The 15,564-nt window shown below is 46.3% G+C and overlaps 1 protein-coding gene across 2 annotated transcripts in view; it reads right to left on the bottom strand.

The window, feature by feature from the left end:
• Positions 1-14,073, bottom strand: part of LOC115171662 (axin-2) — a 32,087-nt gene extending 18,014 nt beyond the window's left edge. The window contains exons 1-3 of one of the 2 annotated variants that reach the window (XM_029728674.1): positions 13,648-14,073; positions 11,254-12,197; positions 6,805-6,936 (exon numbers count right to left, since the gene is read on the bottom strand). In XM_029728674.1, coding sequence (XP_029584534.1) covers positions 6,805-6,936; positions 11,254-12,083 — 962 coding nt within the window. In that variant the 5' untranslated portion in view covers positions 12,084-12,197; positions 13,648-14,073. Of the gene's footprint in view, positions 1-6,804; positions 6,937-11,253; positions 12,198-12,356; positions 12,543-13,647 lie in introns of those variants that run through there. The other variant, XM_029728675.1, reaches the window with a different exon arrangement.
• Between the last annotated feature and the right edge of the window lie 1,491 nt (positions 14,074-15,564).

The raw sequence follows: 15,564 nt of genomic DNA, 5'->3' as shown, positions 1-15,564 counted from the left end.
GCGAGCCCTGTCCTATAAAAACGCCAGTATCTCAGTGACCTAGCCTAGCCAGTAGTGCACCCGACCACCACTTGTCTCACTGTTGCTTTGAAATCCCACAGTCATGCGCATTGCCCCCCTCCCCTCTCGAACCGCTCCAGTCTTCATTTGGCAAGCCTGGCTCTGATCTCCCCACATCAAAAGGCTGGTTTGTGAGATAAGGTAATGTTTGAAGTCTGCGCAGCTGCATTCCCCAGCGTCCAAGCAAATCCATAAATAAGATATAACCCCCCGCTTTTTTATTTTCTTTATCTAGAAATGAGATTAACATTTTTGGTGTGTCGCCCAGCCTTTTTAACCGTCATAAAGACAGAGATATTCTAATCTTAAATGAGAGTAGAAAAAACAAAAACAACAACCAGGAAGCTTGTGTGTGGCTTTGGAGGCTTTCATCTCCGTCGCTGTTACTAGGCCTGTACTATCAAAGAGTACGGCGCAGGATACTAGGCCTGTACTATCAAAGAGTACAGCGCAGGATACTAGGCCTGTACTATCAAAGAGTCAGAGTACGGCGCAGGATACTAGGCCTGTACTATCAAAGAGTACAGCGCAGGATACTAGGCCTGTACTATCAAAGAGTACGGCGCAGGATACTAGGCCTGTACTATCAAAGAGTACGGCGCAGGATACTAGGCCTGTACTATCAAAGAGTACGGCGCAGGATACTAGGCCTGTACTATCAAAGAGTACAGCGCAGGATACTAGGCCTGTACTATCAAAGAGTACGGCGCAGGATACTAGGCCTGTACTATCAAAGAGAACAGCGCAGGATACTAGGCCTGTACTATCAAAGAGTACGGCGCAGGATACTAGGCCTGTACTATCAAAGAGTACGGCGCAGGATACTAGGCCTGTACTATCAAAGAGTACGGCGCAGGATACTAGGCCTGTACTATCAAAGAGTACAGCGCAGGATACTAGGCCTGTACTATCAAAGAGTACGGCGCAGGATACTAGGCCTGTACTATCAAAGAGTACAGCGCAGGATACTAGGCCTGTACTATCAAAGAGTACGGCGCAGGATACTAGGCCTGTACTATCAAAGAGTACAGCGCAGGATACTAGGCCTGTACTATCAAAGAGTACGGCGCAGGATACTAGGCCTGTACTATCAAAGAGTACAGCGCAGGATACTAGGCCTGTACTATCAAAGAGTACGGCGCAGGATACTAGGCCTGTACTATCAAAGAGTACGGCGCAGGATACTAGGCCTGTACTATCAAAGAGTCAGAGTACGGCGCAGGATACTAGGCCTGTACTATCAAAGAGTCAGAGTACGGCGCAGGATACTAGGCCTGTACTATCAAAGAGTACAGCGCAGGATACTAGGCCTGTACTATCAAAGAGTACGGCGCAGGATACTAGGCCTGTACTATCAAAGAGTACGGCGCAGGATACTAGGCCTGTACTATCAAAGAGTACGGCGCAGGATACTAGGCCTGTACTATCAAAGAGTACAGCGCAGGATACTAGGCCTGTACTATCAGAGTCAGAGTACAGCGCAGGATACTAGGCCTGTACTATCAAAGAGTACAGCGCAGGATACTAGGCCTGTACTATCAAAGAGTACGGTCAGGATACTAGGCCTGTACTATCAAAGAGTACGGCGCAGGATACTAGGCCTGTACTATCAAAGAGTACGGCGCAGGATACTAGGCCTGTACTATCAAAGAGTACAGCGCAGGATACTAGGCCTGTACTATCAAAGAGTACGGCGCAGGATACTAGGCCTGTACTATCAAAGAGTACGGCGCAGGATACTAGGCCTGTACTATCAAAGAGTACGACGCAGGATACTAGGCCTGTACTATCAAAGAGTACAGCGCAGGATACTAGGTCTGTACTATCAAAGAGTACAGTGCAGGATACTAGGCCTGTACTATCAAAGAGTACGGCGCAGGATACTAGGCCTGTACTATCAAAGAGTACGGCGCAGGATACTAGGCCTGTACTATCAAAGAGTACGGTCAGGATACTAGGCCTGTACTATCAAAGAGTACGGCGCAGGATACTAGGCCTGTACTATCAAAGAGTACAGCGCAGGATACTAGGCCTGTACTATCAAAGAGTACGACGCAGGATACTAGGCCTGTACTATCAAAGAATCAGAGTACGGCGCAGGATACTAGGCCTGTACTATCAAAGAGTACGGCGCAGGATACTAGGCCTGTACTATCAAAGAGTACGGCGCAGGATACTAGGCCTGTACTATCAAAGAGTACGGCGCAGGATACTAGGCCTGTACTATCAAAGAGTACGACGCAGGATACTAGGCCTGTACTATCAAAGAGTCAGAGTACGGCGCAGGATACTAGGCCTGTACTATCAAAGAGTCAGAGTACAGCGCAGGATACTAGGCCTGTACTATCAAAGAGTACGGCGCAAGATACTAGGCCTGTACTATCAAAGAGTACGGCGCAGGATACTAGGCCTGTACTATCAAAGAGTACAGTGCAGGATACTAGGCCTGTACTATCAAAGAGTACGGCGCAGGATACTAGGCCTGTACTATCAAAGAGTACGGCGCAGGATACTAGGCCTGTACTATGAAAGAGTACGGCGCAGGATACTAGGCCTGTACTATCAAAGAGTACGGCGCAGGATACTAGGCCTGTACTATCAAAGAGTACGGCGCAGGATACTAGGCCTGTACTATCAAAGAGTACAGCGCAGGATACTAGGCCTGTACTATCAAAGAGTACGGCGCAGGATACTAGGCCTGTACTATCAAAGAGTACGGCGCAGGATACTAGGCCTGTACTATCAAAGAGTACGGCGCAGGATACTAGGCCTGTACTATCAAAGAGTACAGCGCAGGATACTAGGCCTGTACTATCAAAGAGTACGGCGCAGGATACTAGGCCTGTACTATCAAAGAGTACGGCGCAGGATACTAGGCCTGTACTATCAAAGAGTACGGCGCAGGATACTAGGCCTGTACTATCAAAGAGTACGGCGCAGGATACTAGGCCTGTACTATCAAAGAGTACAGCGCAGGATACTAGGCCTGTACTATCAAAGAGTACGGCGCAGGATACTAGGCCTGTACTATCAAAGAGTACGGCGCAGGATACTAGGCCTGTACTATCAAAGAGTACGACGCAGGATACTAGGCCTGTACTATCAAAGAGTCAGAGTACGGCGCAGGATACTAGGCCTGTACTATCAAAGAGTCAGAGTACAGCGCAGGATACTAGGCCTGTACTATCAAAGAGTACGGCGCAGGATACTAGGCCTGTACTATCAAAGAGTACGGCGCAGGATACTAGGCCTGTACTATCAAAGAGTACAGTGCAGGATACTAGGCCTGTACTATCAAAGAGTACGGCGCAGGATACTAGGCCTGTACTATCAAAGAGTACAGCGCAGGATACTAGGCCTGTACTATCAAAGAGTACAGCGCAGGATACTAGGCCTGTACTATCAAAGAGTACGGCGCAGGATACTAGGCCTGTACTATCAAAGAGTACAGCGCAGGATACTAGGCCTGTACTATCAAAGAGTATGGTCAGGATACTAGGCCTGTACTATCAAAGAGTACAGCGCAGGATACTAGGCCTGTACTATCTAGGGCTCTATACCGGTGCTTTGATTAGGCCTGTCTAGATATACACTGGTCAGGCAGTCAGAAAGTTACAGACTCGTATCATAAACTCTTTATAGCTGCTATACTCTACTAAACCTTCTAAACCACTCCCTTGGCTGTAAAATAAAGTCATTTATATTCCAGACAGGATTCTTTAGCTAGGTCGTGATTCACAGGAACGACCGTTTGCAAGTTAGCAATTCCAGTGATAGGTGTCATGTGATCAAAAGGCCCAAGGTCATCCTGAACAGCTGACTTTAAGACTACATTACTGTCAAAGACAGGTGATGAATGAAGATATCCCATAAAGGCTGTTTACTATCGGGAATAATGTCCCCGGATCCAGTCTACTTAAGGGGTGGCTCTACCATAGGCACCAATGCATTAGCATCTGGGTCTGGTCTACTTAGTTCATTGACTTTATATGAACCAGAGAAAAAGGAGCTCATGAAATGTATTGCTTTCTCTCGTGTCTCTGATTACGGCCATGTGTCATGAGAAACTACATCTCTCCCACCATGGCAACACTTCTCCTCTAAATCAGACTCCAAACATACTGTACTAGGGAATGGGGCTGGAGCCTGCATTGTAAGGCTGGGGTCTCGGGCCTAAGGGGGGGGCTGAACAGAGTTGTAGCCTAATGGTTAGAGACAAGGCTAGGGCCTGGTGATGAGGTCTACAGGCCATCCTGTCCCTGGTCTGGTTCTACTCTGGCCAGTAGGCCTCTGAGGTGTCAGGAGGAACAGCCAGGCTCCTATTCTCCCACCCCCTAGTAGGGCTGTGTGTCTGTGTGTGTGTGTGTAGATTGGTCTCAAGAGTGTTCCCTAATCCTGACACAGTGTGAGGTTCCAGGTGAGCTATACCGAGGCCTAGAACCGGAGAACCTCCTTAGAACCCCTCAAAGAGGAGCGAGCATCAGACGACAGGCTCAGTTTGTGCGACAGAAACTCTTTCCATACACTCCATGAGTTTGTCTGAAGGTTCCCATGGCCAGTTGTGTCTCTCGCCCCCACAGAGACCAGGACAAGGCAGGAAAACCACAAACACTGTTCAGGTTCAGCTAAGAGGGTCTGAATCAAAACTCTTTCCCAGAACGTTCCCAAACATTACTTCTAGAGGTCGACCGATTAATCGGAATGGCTGATTAATTAGGGCCGATTTCAAGTTTTATAACAATCGGTACTTTTGGACACAGATTTTTTTATATATATTTTTTTACACCTTTATTTAACTAGGCAAGTCAGATTAAAAACACATTCTTCTTATTTTCAATGACGACCTAGGAACGGGGGTTAACTGCCTTGTTCGGGGCAGAACAACAGATTTTAACCTTGTCACCACGGGGATTCGTTTTTGCAACCATCCGGTTACTAGTCCAACGCTGTAACCACCTGCCTTACATTGCACTCCACGAGGAGCCTGCATGGCAAGTTGACTACCTGTTACGCGAGGGCAGCAAGAAGCCAAGGTAAGTTACTAGCTAGCATTAAACTTATCTTATAAAAAACGATCAATCTTAACATAATCACTAGTTAAACTAGTAATATCATCAACCATGTGTAGTTTATCTAACGTGTCCTGCGTTGCATATAATCGATGCGGTGGCTGTTCATTTCTCATTGAATCTGTCTACTTCGACAAACGGGTGATGATTTAACAAGCGCATTTGCGAAAAAAGCACTGTCGCTGCACCAATGTACCTAAACATAAATACCTTTCTTTAAAATCAATACACAAGTATATATTTTTAAACCTGCATATTTAGTTAATATTGCCTGCTAACATGAATTTCTTATAACTAGGGATATGACGTTGTGTTACTTCTCTTGCGTTCCATGCAAGCAGTCAGGGTATATACAGCAGTTTGGGCCGCCTGGCTCATTGGCTCAAGCAGTCAGGGTATATACAGCAGCTTGGGCCGCCTGGCTCATTGCGCACTGTGTGAAGTCCCTTTATTCCTAACAAAGGCCGTAATTAATTTGCCAGAACTTTACATAATTATGACATAACATTGAAGGTTGTGCAATGTAACAGCAATATTTACACTTAGGGATGCCACCTGTTAGATAAAATATGGAACGGTTCCGTATTTCACTGAAATAAACGTTTCGTTTTCGAATGGATCGTTTCCGGAGTCGACCATATTAATGACCAAAGGCTCGTATTTCTGTGTGTTTATTATATTATAATTAAGTCTATGATTTGATATTTGATAGAGCAGTCTGATTGAGCGATGGTAGGCAGCAGCAGGCTCGTAAGCATTCATTCAAACAGCACCTTCATGCGTTTACCAGTAGCTCTTTGCAATTCTTCAAGCATTGCGCTGTTTATGACTTCAACCCCCGAGATTAGGCTGGTGTAACCGATGTGAAATGGCTAGCTAGTTAGCGGGGTGCGCGCTAATAGCGTTTCAAACGTCACTCGCTCTGAGACTTGGGAGTGGTTGTTCCCCTTGCTCTGCATGGGTAACGCTGCTTCGAGGGTGGCTGTTGTCGATGTGTTCCTGGTTCGAGCCCAGGTAGGAGCGAGGAGAGGGACGGAAGCTATACTGTTACACTGGCAATACTAAAGTGCCTATAAGAACATTCAATAGTCAAAGGTATATGAAATACAAATCGTATGGAGAGAAATAGTCCTATTATTCCTATAATAACTACAACCTAAAACTTCTTACCTGGGAATATTGAAGACTCATGTTAAAAGGAACCACCAGCTTTCATATGTTCCCATGTTCTGAGCAAGGAACTTAAACGTTAGCTTTTTTACATGGCACATATTGCACTTTTACTTTCTCCTCTAACACTTTGTTTTTGCATTATTTAAATCAAATTGAACATGTTTCATTATTTATTTGAGGCTAAATTGATAGTATTTATGTATTATATTAAGTTAAAATAAGTGTTCATTCAGTATTGTTGTAATTGTCATTATTACAAACAAATAAATAGAAACGTTTGATTTTTAAAAAATGTATTTATTTAAATCGGCTGATTAATCGGCATCGGCTTTTTTTGGTCCTCCAATAATCATTATCGCTATCGGTATCGATAAATCATAGTCGGTCGACCTCTAATTACTTCCCATGACACTCTTCCCCAAAATAGTAACCATCAGTATACTCCAAACCAGAGAGGCTACAGTCAGAAAACACACAATTGAAAGCATTAACCTCTACTTACACACTGCTGTCGGTCATGGACATGGAGTCGTCTGTCATGGCGTCGCTGGACACCTCGCTGTCGTTGGTGCTGGTGGCTGGGGCAAATGAGCCCACATGGTACGGGCTGACCGGGTCCCCTCGCCTGTGGGACCTACACACACACAACAATGCAGTTTAAATACGTGTCAGGTAGCAATACATCAGATATACACTAGTACCTCTCATCTGTTTAGACCAGAGCTAAGGCCATAGGGCGCTTCTCTCTCTTCTTGTGATATAAGAGAAACTAGGTAGAAGATATTTGGGGACCTATGCTGCCAACTTGAAACTAGTCCCTTTGTGTGTGTGTGTGTGTGTGTGTGTGTGTGTGTGTGTGTGTGTGTGTGTGTGTGTGTGTGTGTGTGTGTGTGTGTGTGTCACGACACCAGTATTGTGATACTACCATACCAGATTTTCCTTGGCAAAAAAAGAAAACACCAAGCAGACTGAAATCTATGGTCCTTTAAAACCTACTTTGGTCAAATATAATGTGCTATAGCTTGCCCAAACAAAACTAATGTGACTCTCGGTGACAACATAAGGCAGTTTTTTACTAACATTAGGACCGTTTTCCTCAAGAAATGTGGTCCACTTCATGTTTTGTTTTCTTTGATTCCTAGTATGGCGATAGTGGTATCGTGACAACACTAGTGTGGTGTGTCTCAGACAGTAATGACTTGGAGGTCCACCACACTCCAGGGCCTGAGGAATGAGACAGGGTTCTCCCCCTGGGGTGAGTGGTACAGCAGTGTGTGTGTAAGTACATTTCCAGGGCGATCAGGACACTTCCCTCTCAGGACACCCTATAAGAGGACTATGTTTGAGGCTTTGGCTGCTATAGCCCACTGCTAGTAGCAAAGGGGGATACCTAGTCAGGTTGTACAACTGAATGCCTTCAACTGAAATGTGTCTTCCCCATTTAACCCAAAATCCACATCTTCGGTGCCCAGGGAACAGTGGGTTAACTGCCTTGCTCAGGGGCAGAACGACAGATTTTTACCATGTCAGCTGGGGGATTCGATCCAGCAACCTTTCGGTTACTGGCCCAACGCTCTAACCACTAGGCTACCTATCATAGTCAAACTGGCCCTAAAACTGACCAATCCCTCTAGCTGTCTCTCTTTATTGGCATGGGAAATCTATGTTTACATTGCGAAAGCAAGTGAAATAGATAAACAAAAGTGAAATAAACAATAATAATAAAACTCTTGCTTCACAGCCCATCACCTCCTGCTGTGATAGTTTCCTCTGCTTGGGGAGGAATGCAAGAAAGGGGGAATGAGAGAAGAGGAGGAAGAGAGAGAACCTGAGCTCACAGCCAGGTAAGAGAGGGGGAAAAAAGAGGAAGCGTGAGAGTGTGTAGGGAAAGGAAAGAAAGGAGAGAAGAGAAAAAGGGGAAGCAGGGCCTCTTCTTTATGAGCAGCCCACTGGCAGGAGAGCCAGAGAGTTGGAGAGGAAGAGAGAGAGGGGCCCAGCATGACTAAAGCCATAGGCCCCAGCTCCAACCTCTTCTTTATGAGCAGCCCACTGGCAGGAGAGCCAGAGAGTTGGAGAGGAAGAGAGAGAGGGGCCCAGCATGACTAAAGCCATAGGCCCCAGCTCCAACCTCTTCTTTATGAGCAGCCCACTGGCAGGAGAGCCAGAGAGTTGGAGAGGAAGAGAGAGAGGGGCCCAGCATGACTAAAGCCATAGGCCCCAGCTCCAACCTCTTCTTTATGAGCAGCCCACTGGCAGGAGAGCCAGAGAGTTGGAGAGGAAGAGAGAGAGGGGCCCAGCATGACTAAAGCCATAGGCCCCAGCTCCAACCTCTTCTTTATGAGCAGCCCACTGGCAGGAGAGCCAGAGAGTTGGAGAGGAAGAGAGAGAGGGGCCCAGCATGACTAAAGCCATAGGCCCCAGCTCCAACCTCTTCTTTATGAGCAGCCCACTGGCAGGAGAGCCAGAGAGTTGGAGAGGAAGAGAGAGAGGGGCCCAGCATGACTAAAGCCATAGGCCCCAGCTCCAACCTCTTCTTTATGAGCAGCCCACTGGCAGGAGAGCCAGAGAGTTGGAGAGGAAGAGAGAGAGGGGCCCAGCATGACTAAAGCCATAGGCCCCAGCTCCAACCTCTTCTTTATGAGCAGCCCACTGGCAGGAGAGCCAGAGAGTTGGAGAGGAAGAGAGAGAGGGGCCCAGCATGACTAAAGCCATAGGCCCCAGCTCCAACCTCTTCTTTATGAGCAGCCCACTGGCAGGAGAGCCAGAGAGTTGGAGAGGAAGAGAGAGAGGGGCCCAGCATGACTAAAGCCATAGGCCCCAGCTCCAACCTCTTCTTTATGAGCAGCCCACTGGCAGGAGAGCCAGAGAGTTGGAGAGGAAGAGAGAGAGGGGCCCAGCATGACTAAAGCCATAGGCCCCAGCTCCAACCTCTTCTTTATGAGCAGCCCACTGGCAGGAGAGCCAGAGAGTTGGAGAGGAAGAGAGAGAGGGGCCCAGCATGACTAAAGCCATAGGCCCCAGCTCCAACCTCTTCTTTATGAGCAGCCCACTGGCAGGAGAGAGCCAGAGAGTTAGAGAGGAAGAGAGAGAGGGGCCCAGCATGACTAAAGCCATAGGCCCCAGCTCCAACCTCTTCTTTATGAGCAGCCCACTGGCAGGAGAGAGCCAGAGAGTTAGAGAGGAAGAGAGAGAGGGGCCCAGCATGACTAAAGCCATAGGCCCCAGCTCCAACCTGACCTTCAGAGGGGCTTGCAAACACACAGGTATTTAGTACAGCTGGCCTCACATCTCTCCCTCCCTCTCTCACACCCTCATTCATTCTTTTGCTTTCTTTCAGGAAGAGACCCCCCCCACCCTCCTCCCAGTCCCCACGACCCCTTTCTGTCCTTCCTTTCTGCTCTCTCTCCCTCTAAAGTACACCTAGTCCCCACATCCCAGCGTTTTCAAAGGGAACAGATAAAAGTGGGGAAGAAAGAGGAGAGAAAATAGGAAAAGGGGAAATCAGAGGAGAATCACAGTAAACAAGTGAGAGAGTGGGTGAAAACAGAGTGAGGGAGAGATTGGGGGTTAAAAGAAAAAACATTGAAAGAGAGAATGAGTCTGCTGTCGCTGCTCAGTGGTTTTTGAGAATAATCTGATTCAGGGAGAAGCAATGAGTTCCACATGCCAGGGAGAGGAAAGCAGCTAGAGAGGTAGTGGAGGGGTGTCCCTGACTCCCTAACAGTCTGATTCAAAACACCACCTAAGCAGGTGATGGAATAATGGAGATCGGTCTGAACTGAAGCCTCACTGGGACACGAACCCATGTCCTTCTCAATCCTCCTATTGGGCCGGCTGGGTTGTCAACATGTTCTTCCTGGTCCCTCCCCTATAGTGTGTTGATTCTATTGACACTTTCTAGCCCAAGCAGACACACAATCCAGCCAAAACCACTAAGAAGTAGCCCAATTCCCCTCCCTGCAGGCCAAACACCAGTCTGGCACCAGGGCTCTAAAGCCTGATAGACTCCCTCTTTAGAAATGTTAAACTTAAGTGGTTCGTCTGACAAGTCAATGGCCATTGATTCATGACAACCATCTGGCCTTGGGTTGGGCCTCATCAGCTGATTCAGGTCCTACTGCGACCCTCATCCATATACAGACCAGCAAATCAATGGCTTGTTGGATTGGCATGGGAAGTTGTCATATTTCACTCCCATTAAGATAAATACAATCTGTTTATATAGGAGCAGTAAGGAGAGGATACAACTGAGGTATGTATATGAATAAATATTCACCTGTAGCTACGTGGTCTACATTCTGCAAAACACCCCTCCCTTTTCACCCACTGAACATCTGACATGTATATATATTAGATACACATATGACCATGAAGTCCAGATAAGTGAAGCCGAACCACTGCTCTGAAGTGGCTCTGAACAAATGACTAGCCTACCATTTGTCATGTTTGAGATACAAGGAGATGTATCCCTATCCTTAGACATGGCCAGAGCAGTGTGTGGCTGAGGCACAGCAGAGTAGTGGCATCATGTATTACTGGCTGACAGGCTGGGGCCAAGGCCAGGGTGCTCTGTTAACTTCCCGTGGAAGACGATCCCTCGATCTGCTCAACTATTTCAAAGCTCCGGAAACAGAGGCAAGCCAGCAGAGGGCTGCACTCAGTCTAGAGAACACCATTTATACTACACACACACACAGAGAGAGAGAGAGAGAGACCAAGAGGGGGAGTGTGTGTGTAAAGTATCTCCCAAACAAAGCTAACAAGCAAGGTGAGATGAAAACGCATCTGGAAACTGTCTATTTTGAGACAGTATATGCTCTTTTGATGTTATATCCTAGTTATTATCCATGACTTACAAAGCCGCATTCACACTAGGCTAGTCACTGCATTCCCCAACATTTCCCTATTAGTTGGCTATAGTAGGTGAAATAGGAAGGGACCAGTGTCTTACCTGTACCCCTTCTCCATCACCTCCACCGTCCTCATAGACACTGTTGCCCTCAGCGCCTGGGCAGAAAGGCCAACCACAGAAGCCAGCGCTTTGGCTTTGAAATCATTACAACTCCACTCCTCTTCCTCATTCAGAGTGGGCAGGTACCCACAGACCAGCTTCAGGCTACCTAGCCCGTTAGGGTTCACATGAGCAGGGTTCTCGCCCCCGCTCCTCACATACTCGAGGTAAATGTCCGAGGTCAAGAACATCTGGTAGGGGCTCTCCTCCATGCTGGTCTGGATCTCGGTCTGTGCCTGGTCGAACATAGCCGAATCAATCTGTTGCTTCTTGATATTATCCCGAATGAAGGTTTTGGTCGCAGGCTTGAGCTGCTTGGCGACTATGCTGCTGGTGTCAATATAGCGCTTGTAAATAGCTTTGGCGACTCGCAGCGTTTTGGTATCCTTGAGGTCCATCTGCCTGAAACCATTACAGGCGAACCAAAAGTCTAAAGTGTCGACGCATTTCTCGCGCTCCAGGAATGTCCTAAAAAGATGAGCACCGTCTTGGTCCCCAAGAAGAGAATGCAACGACTTGGTCCACCGGGCTAGCGGCGAATCCGGTGACGCGCTCCCCTCGGGTTCCCCAAGTCCATCCTCGTTCCTCTTCGCAGTGTAACCGGGAGGCGCGAGCAAAAGCGCTTTGACCGGGGTACCCTGGGGTCTCATCATGGCGAGTTTGCCGGGGTAGCACGGCAGCACCTCGCCCTCCTCCCCCGGGACCGGGGGACGGGGAGCATCTTCTCGGAAGCTGTTGGCGATATGGTCCGATATAAGCGCTCTGCTCATGGCTCCGAAGGCAGCAGCAACAGAAAACCTGTGCGTTGTTCGCCTCCTCCGAGCGCTACAACAATCTCCTCACTCTCTCTAGTCAGCCGGGGAGCTTCTCTGCCAGTCTTCTCTCTGAAACAGAAGTATTGATCTAATCAAACTCAGATCCACCGCAAACTTCAAAGGCATACATGCAGTAGAAGTATTTTCAGAACCTTTACAGACTTTCAGAGAGAGAGAGAGAGAGAGAGAGAGAGAGAGAAGAGGAGAGGAATGGTGCGGAAGATTTACATAAATACTCATTGGATTTTATTTGGCGTGCTCACTGACATCTTCCTGAGCCAATGTTGGTGTTGAAAGTGATCATTAACATAACACGGTTTAGCATAAACCCATAAAACAGCCAACAGAGTGAGTGATGCTTCTGACGAGCTTGAGTTCCCATCATCTCGCTCCACTTCATTAACTGCATAGGAAAACTATAAATCCAAGACCACAGAAACATCTGTGCGGAAATACCAAGTAGCCTGGATGGAATACAATAAAAGTGCAAAAGACAGACATTTGTACACAATAGCATACCGAATATCGATATTAGTGAGGCTGTGTCTTCGTGAACACCTCAACAATTAGCCGGTCACCAAGCCCAATCTGATCCTGAACACGCCGCAGCACGTCCAGTACACCACCGACCAACAGACACCGACCCACAACGACGCGTGCACGCCACTTTCCGCTCACTATTTGCTTATCACAAGCGTCACAGAACAGCGAAACGGTCCAAATTGAAAAGACTACACAACCCTAAACATATTCAAGAGACAGACTAACGTTACTAAACTAGGCTACAGGACATGCTTTGAAAACATGATGGAAAGCGTTGATATAGAACTGAACTTGCCTTTTGAAGTAGGCTAACCAAGCTGATTTCTGCTCTACCAACATCATGAACCACAAATTGATAAAATCATTTTAAAGGCCTCCGAGAAACTAGCTATGTTCCACGAGAAACAGTCTACAGACATGGAAGCGGAGCGGACTACGGATGGCTGCTAAACGCTACATCGTAGCCTCCGATCAGAAGCTGCAACAATATCACCTTTCAAATTTGTAACTATTGTTTTGCGACGAAAGCGAATAAATCGCCTCAATCCAGCCACCGAAATAAAACAGCCGAATCGAGATCCTCATTAACCTACATCGCCGTTTATATTCTGCACCAGAAATAATATAAATGTTCAACTACCTAATTCCATAACGCTCTTGTATCTTTAGTGGGTAAAATAGGCTACATTACTTCATCCAACCACACAGAAAAGTATTCAGATCTCATGGGGGGAGGAATTCCAAATACTTATATCGTGATGAATAGTCCTCTAAAAAGCGTATCAAAGTTTAGATAAAGTGCCCAAATACTTATCACAACGAAAAATAATCGCACAACACACCAAATGATAGTTGTTTGAGCTCTGTGTCTAGCAAACTAAGTTAATTGCATACAGCCACATTACTTCAAAGAAAGTCAACAGAACATCAAAGGAACTCCAATGGGTCCAGAGCGAGGAACACTCTTGTAACTTACCATCGATCCACGAGTTCAGTCTTCCAAAAGTATCTGTTTTTTATCCACAGAAAAATAATCCACAATAGTCGATTCCACGACAGACCCCTTTACAGTCCGATTTGTTTCGTGTTAGTTGCAGAAAGAAAAATGTAGTTTTCCAGGGGGAAAAAAATACTGCTTAGTTTCCCCCTTTTCTTTGCAAATGTTTCAGTCTGCCATGCCATACCGTAGGTCTCTCCTGTAGGCTATTCCAATACGTTCTGGGCTCAGGGTAAAACAGCGCACTTCAAAGTGAACAACCGACAGCCTCGTCCCGGAAGCTACATAGAAAACAATACTCCCCCTTTCCCTTTCAAAAAGAACACAGCGCATTCAAATTCACCGACACATATTCATCCTTTATCTTTTCATGTTTTCAGAGGCTGGTGAATTGATGGCCGCGGTGAAAAAACTAAAAACATTCAAATAATTTTTACTGGCGATTTTACAGATCACAAAGTTACAACAAAGTTTCTAGGACCTTATCAAAGACAAGAAATCTTGAGCCAACTCCCTGAGGCTTTGGAACGTCAGAAGTAACAGATCTGCCGCCCCAATAGCATTATCCCTGCAATCCCTCTGTTGCTACATACACTTTAAAGACACAGGCCTCTTTTCTTTTAAAGACTCGAATAGTTTCCTGATTAACCCATTTCTATCTTTGGGATGCGCAAAAGACACAACGTTGTGTTGGCTATCTAATCTGGTATACAATTCCCCAGGGTAATTCTAAAATGCCAAATTATCAAATAAAAACGACAATCCATAGATGCCATGTGGAGTTGAAATGCATGTATGACATACATCTCAGCAGCACATTTTCCACAGCTCCTTCAAGTGGCCAGGTTGGGTAAAGGTATGATATACACATGGGTTATTAAAGGAGCAATTTGCAATAGTTACTGCTATTCTATGTTCATTTCAACTAAAAATATAATATAACCCATTGGTCATTGAGGATTATAAACTGGGTGGTTCGAGCCCTGAGTGCTGATTGGCTGACAGCCGTGGTATATCAGACCATATTCCAAGGATAAGACAAAACATGTATTTTTACTGCTCTAATGTAATGTTGGTAACCAGTTCATAATAACCTCGGGTGTTTCTGATATTTGGCCAATATCCAGGCACTCCGCGTTGCGTCATGTGTAAAAACAGCCCTAAGCCGTGGTATATCTCCTTGGGCCATATCGCTTAAATATAATTTCTTAATGTCTCATGAGCTTAGAACTGCCTTACCCAATCATAACTGGAAAATATGAGTCTGTTTTACTCCATGGTTTACAGCTTGAAAATACATCTGTTTAAAACTATTATGTTGATCTCACATTAGAGAAATCTTTCCTTTAGTCAATGTAGGATTAATAGCTAGGCTATATCATATGGATAGAGTGGACCGCAGAGTACAACCACTACGTTTGATTTAGCATTCAGCCTCTCTTCTCTTTTTATCAATCATCTCCTTTCTATTAATGTCCCATTTGCTCTACAACCCTGGCACACGAGGCTACCTTTTATATCAACGATATCAATGTCCAGCTTTATACACCACAAAAAGGGGGGAGGAGGAGTATGATGGAAGGAGGAGGAGGAGTATGTGATGGGATGGAGAGAAGGCCCGTAGTAGACAACCCAGCCATTCTACCCATAATGCGCTCATTGACTGGCGCAAGCAGCTGTGGGGCCTGTTTTGTCTGTGGCAGAGAGTCAGACAGTGGTTTCAAGGACATCTGGATGTTACTTTATAAGACTGCCTTGTTTGTCCCCTCTGGGACTCCATACAGTGATTAGTAGAGCAACTAAGTACGCTGTAAACTAGTCTTTGAACAAGATGGCTGACTAGGTCAGTGTTTATTGGGATATCCATGCAGCTCCTTCTCAACGCCATTGGCTGTG

The sequence above is a fragment of the Salmo trutta genome, chromosome 32 (assembly GCF_901001165.1).
Source record: "Salmo trutta chromosome 32, fSalTru1.1, whole genome shotgun sequence".
In the NCBI taxonomy this organism is placed as follows: Eukaryota; Metazoa; Chordata; class Actinopteri; order Salmoniformes; family Salmonidae; genus Salmo; species Salmo trutta.
The sequence above is the reverse complement of the archived record's forward strand: the minus strand, read 5'-3'. Positions and strand labels throughout refer to the sequence as shown.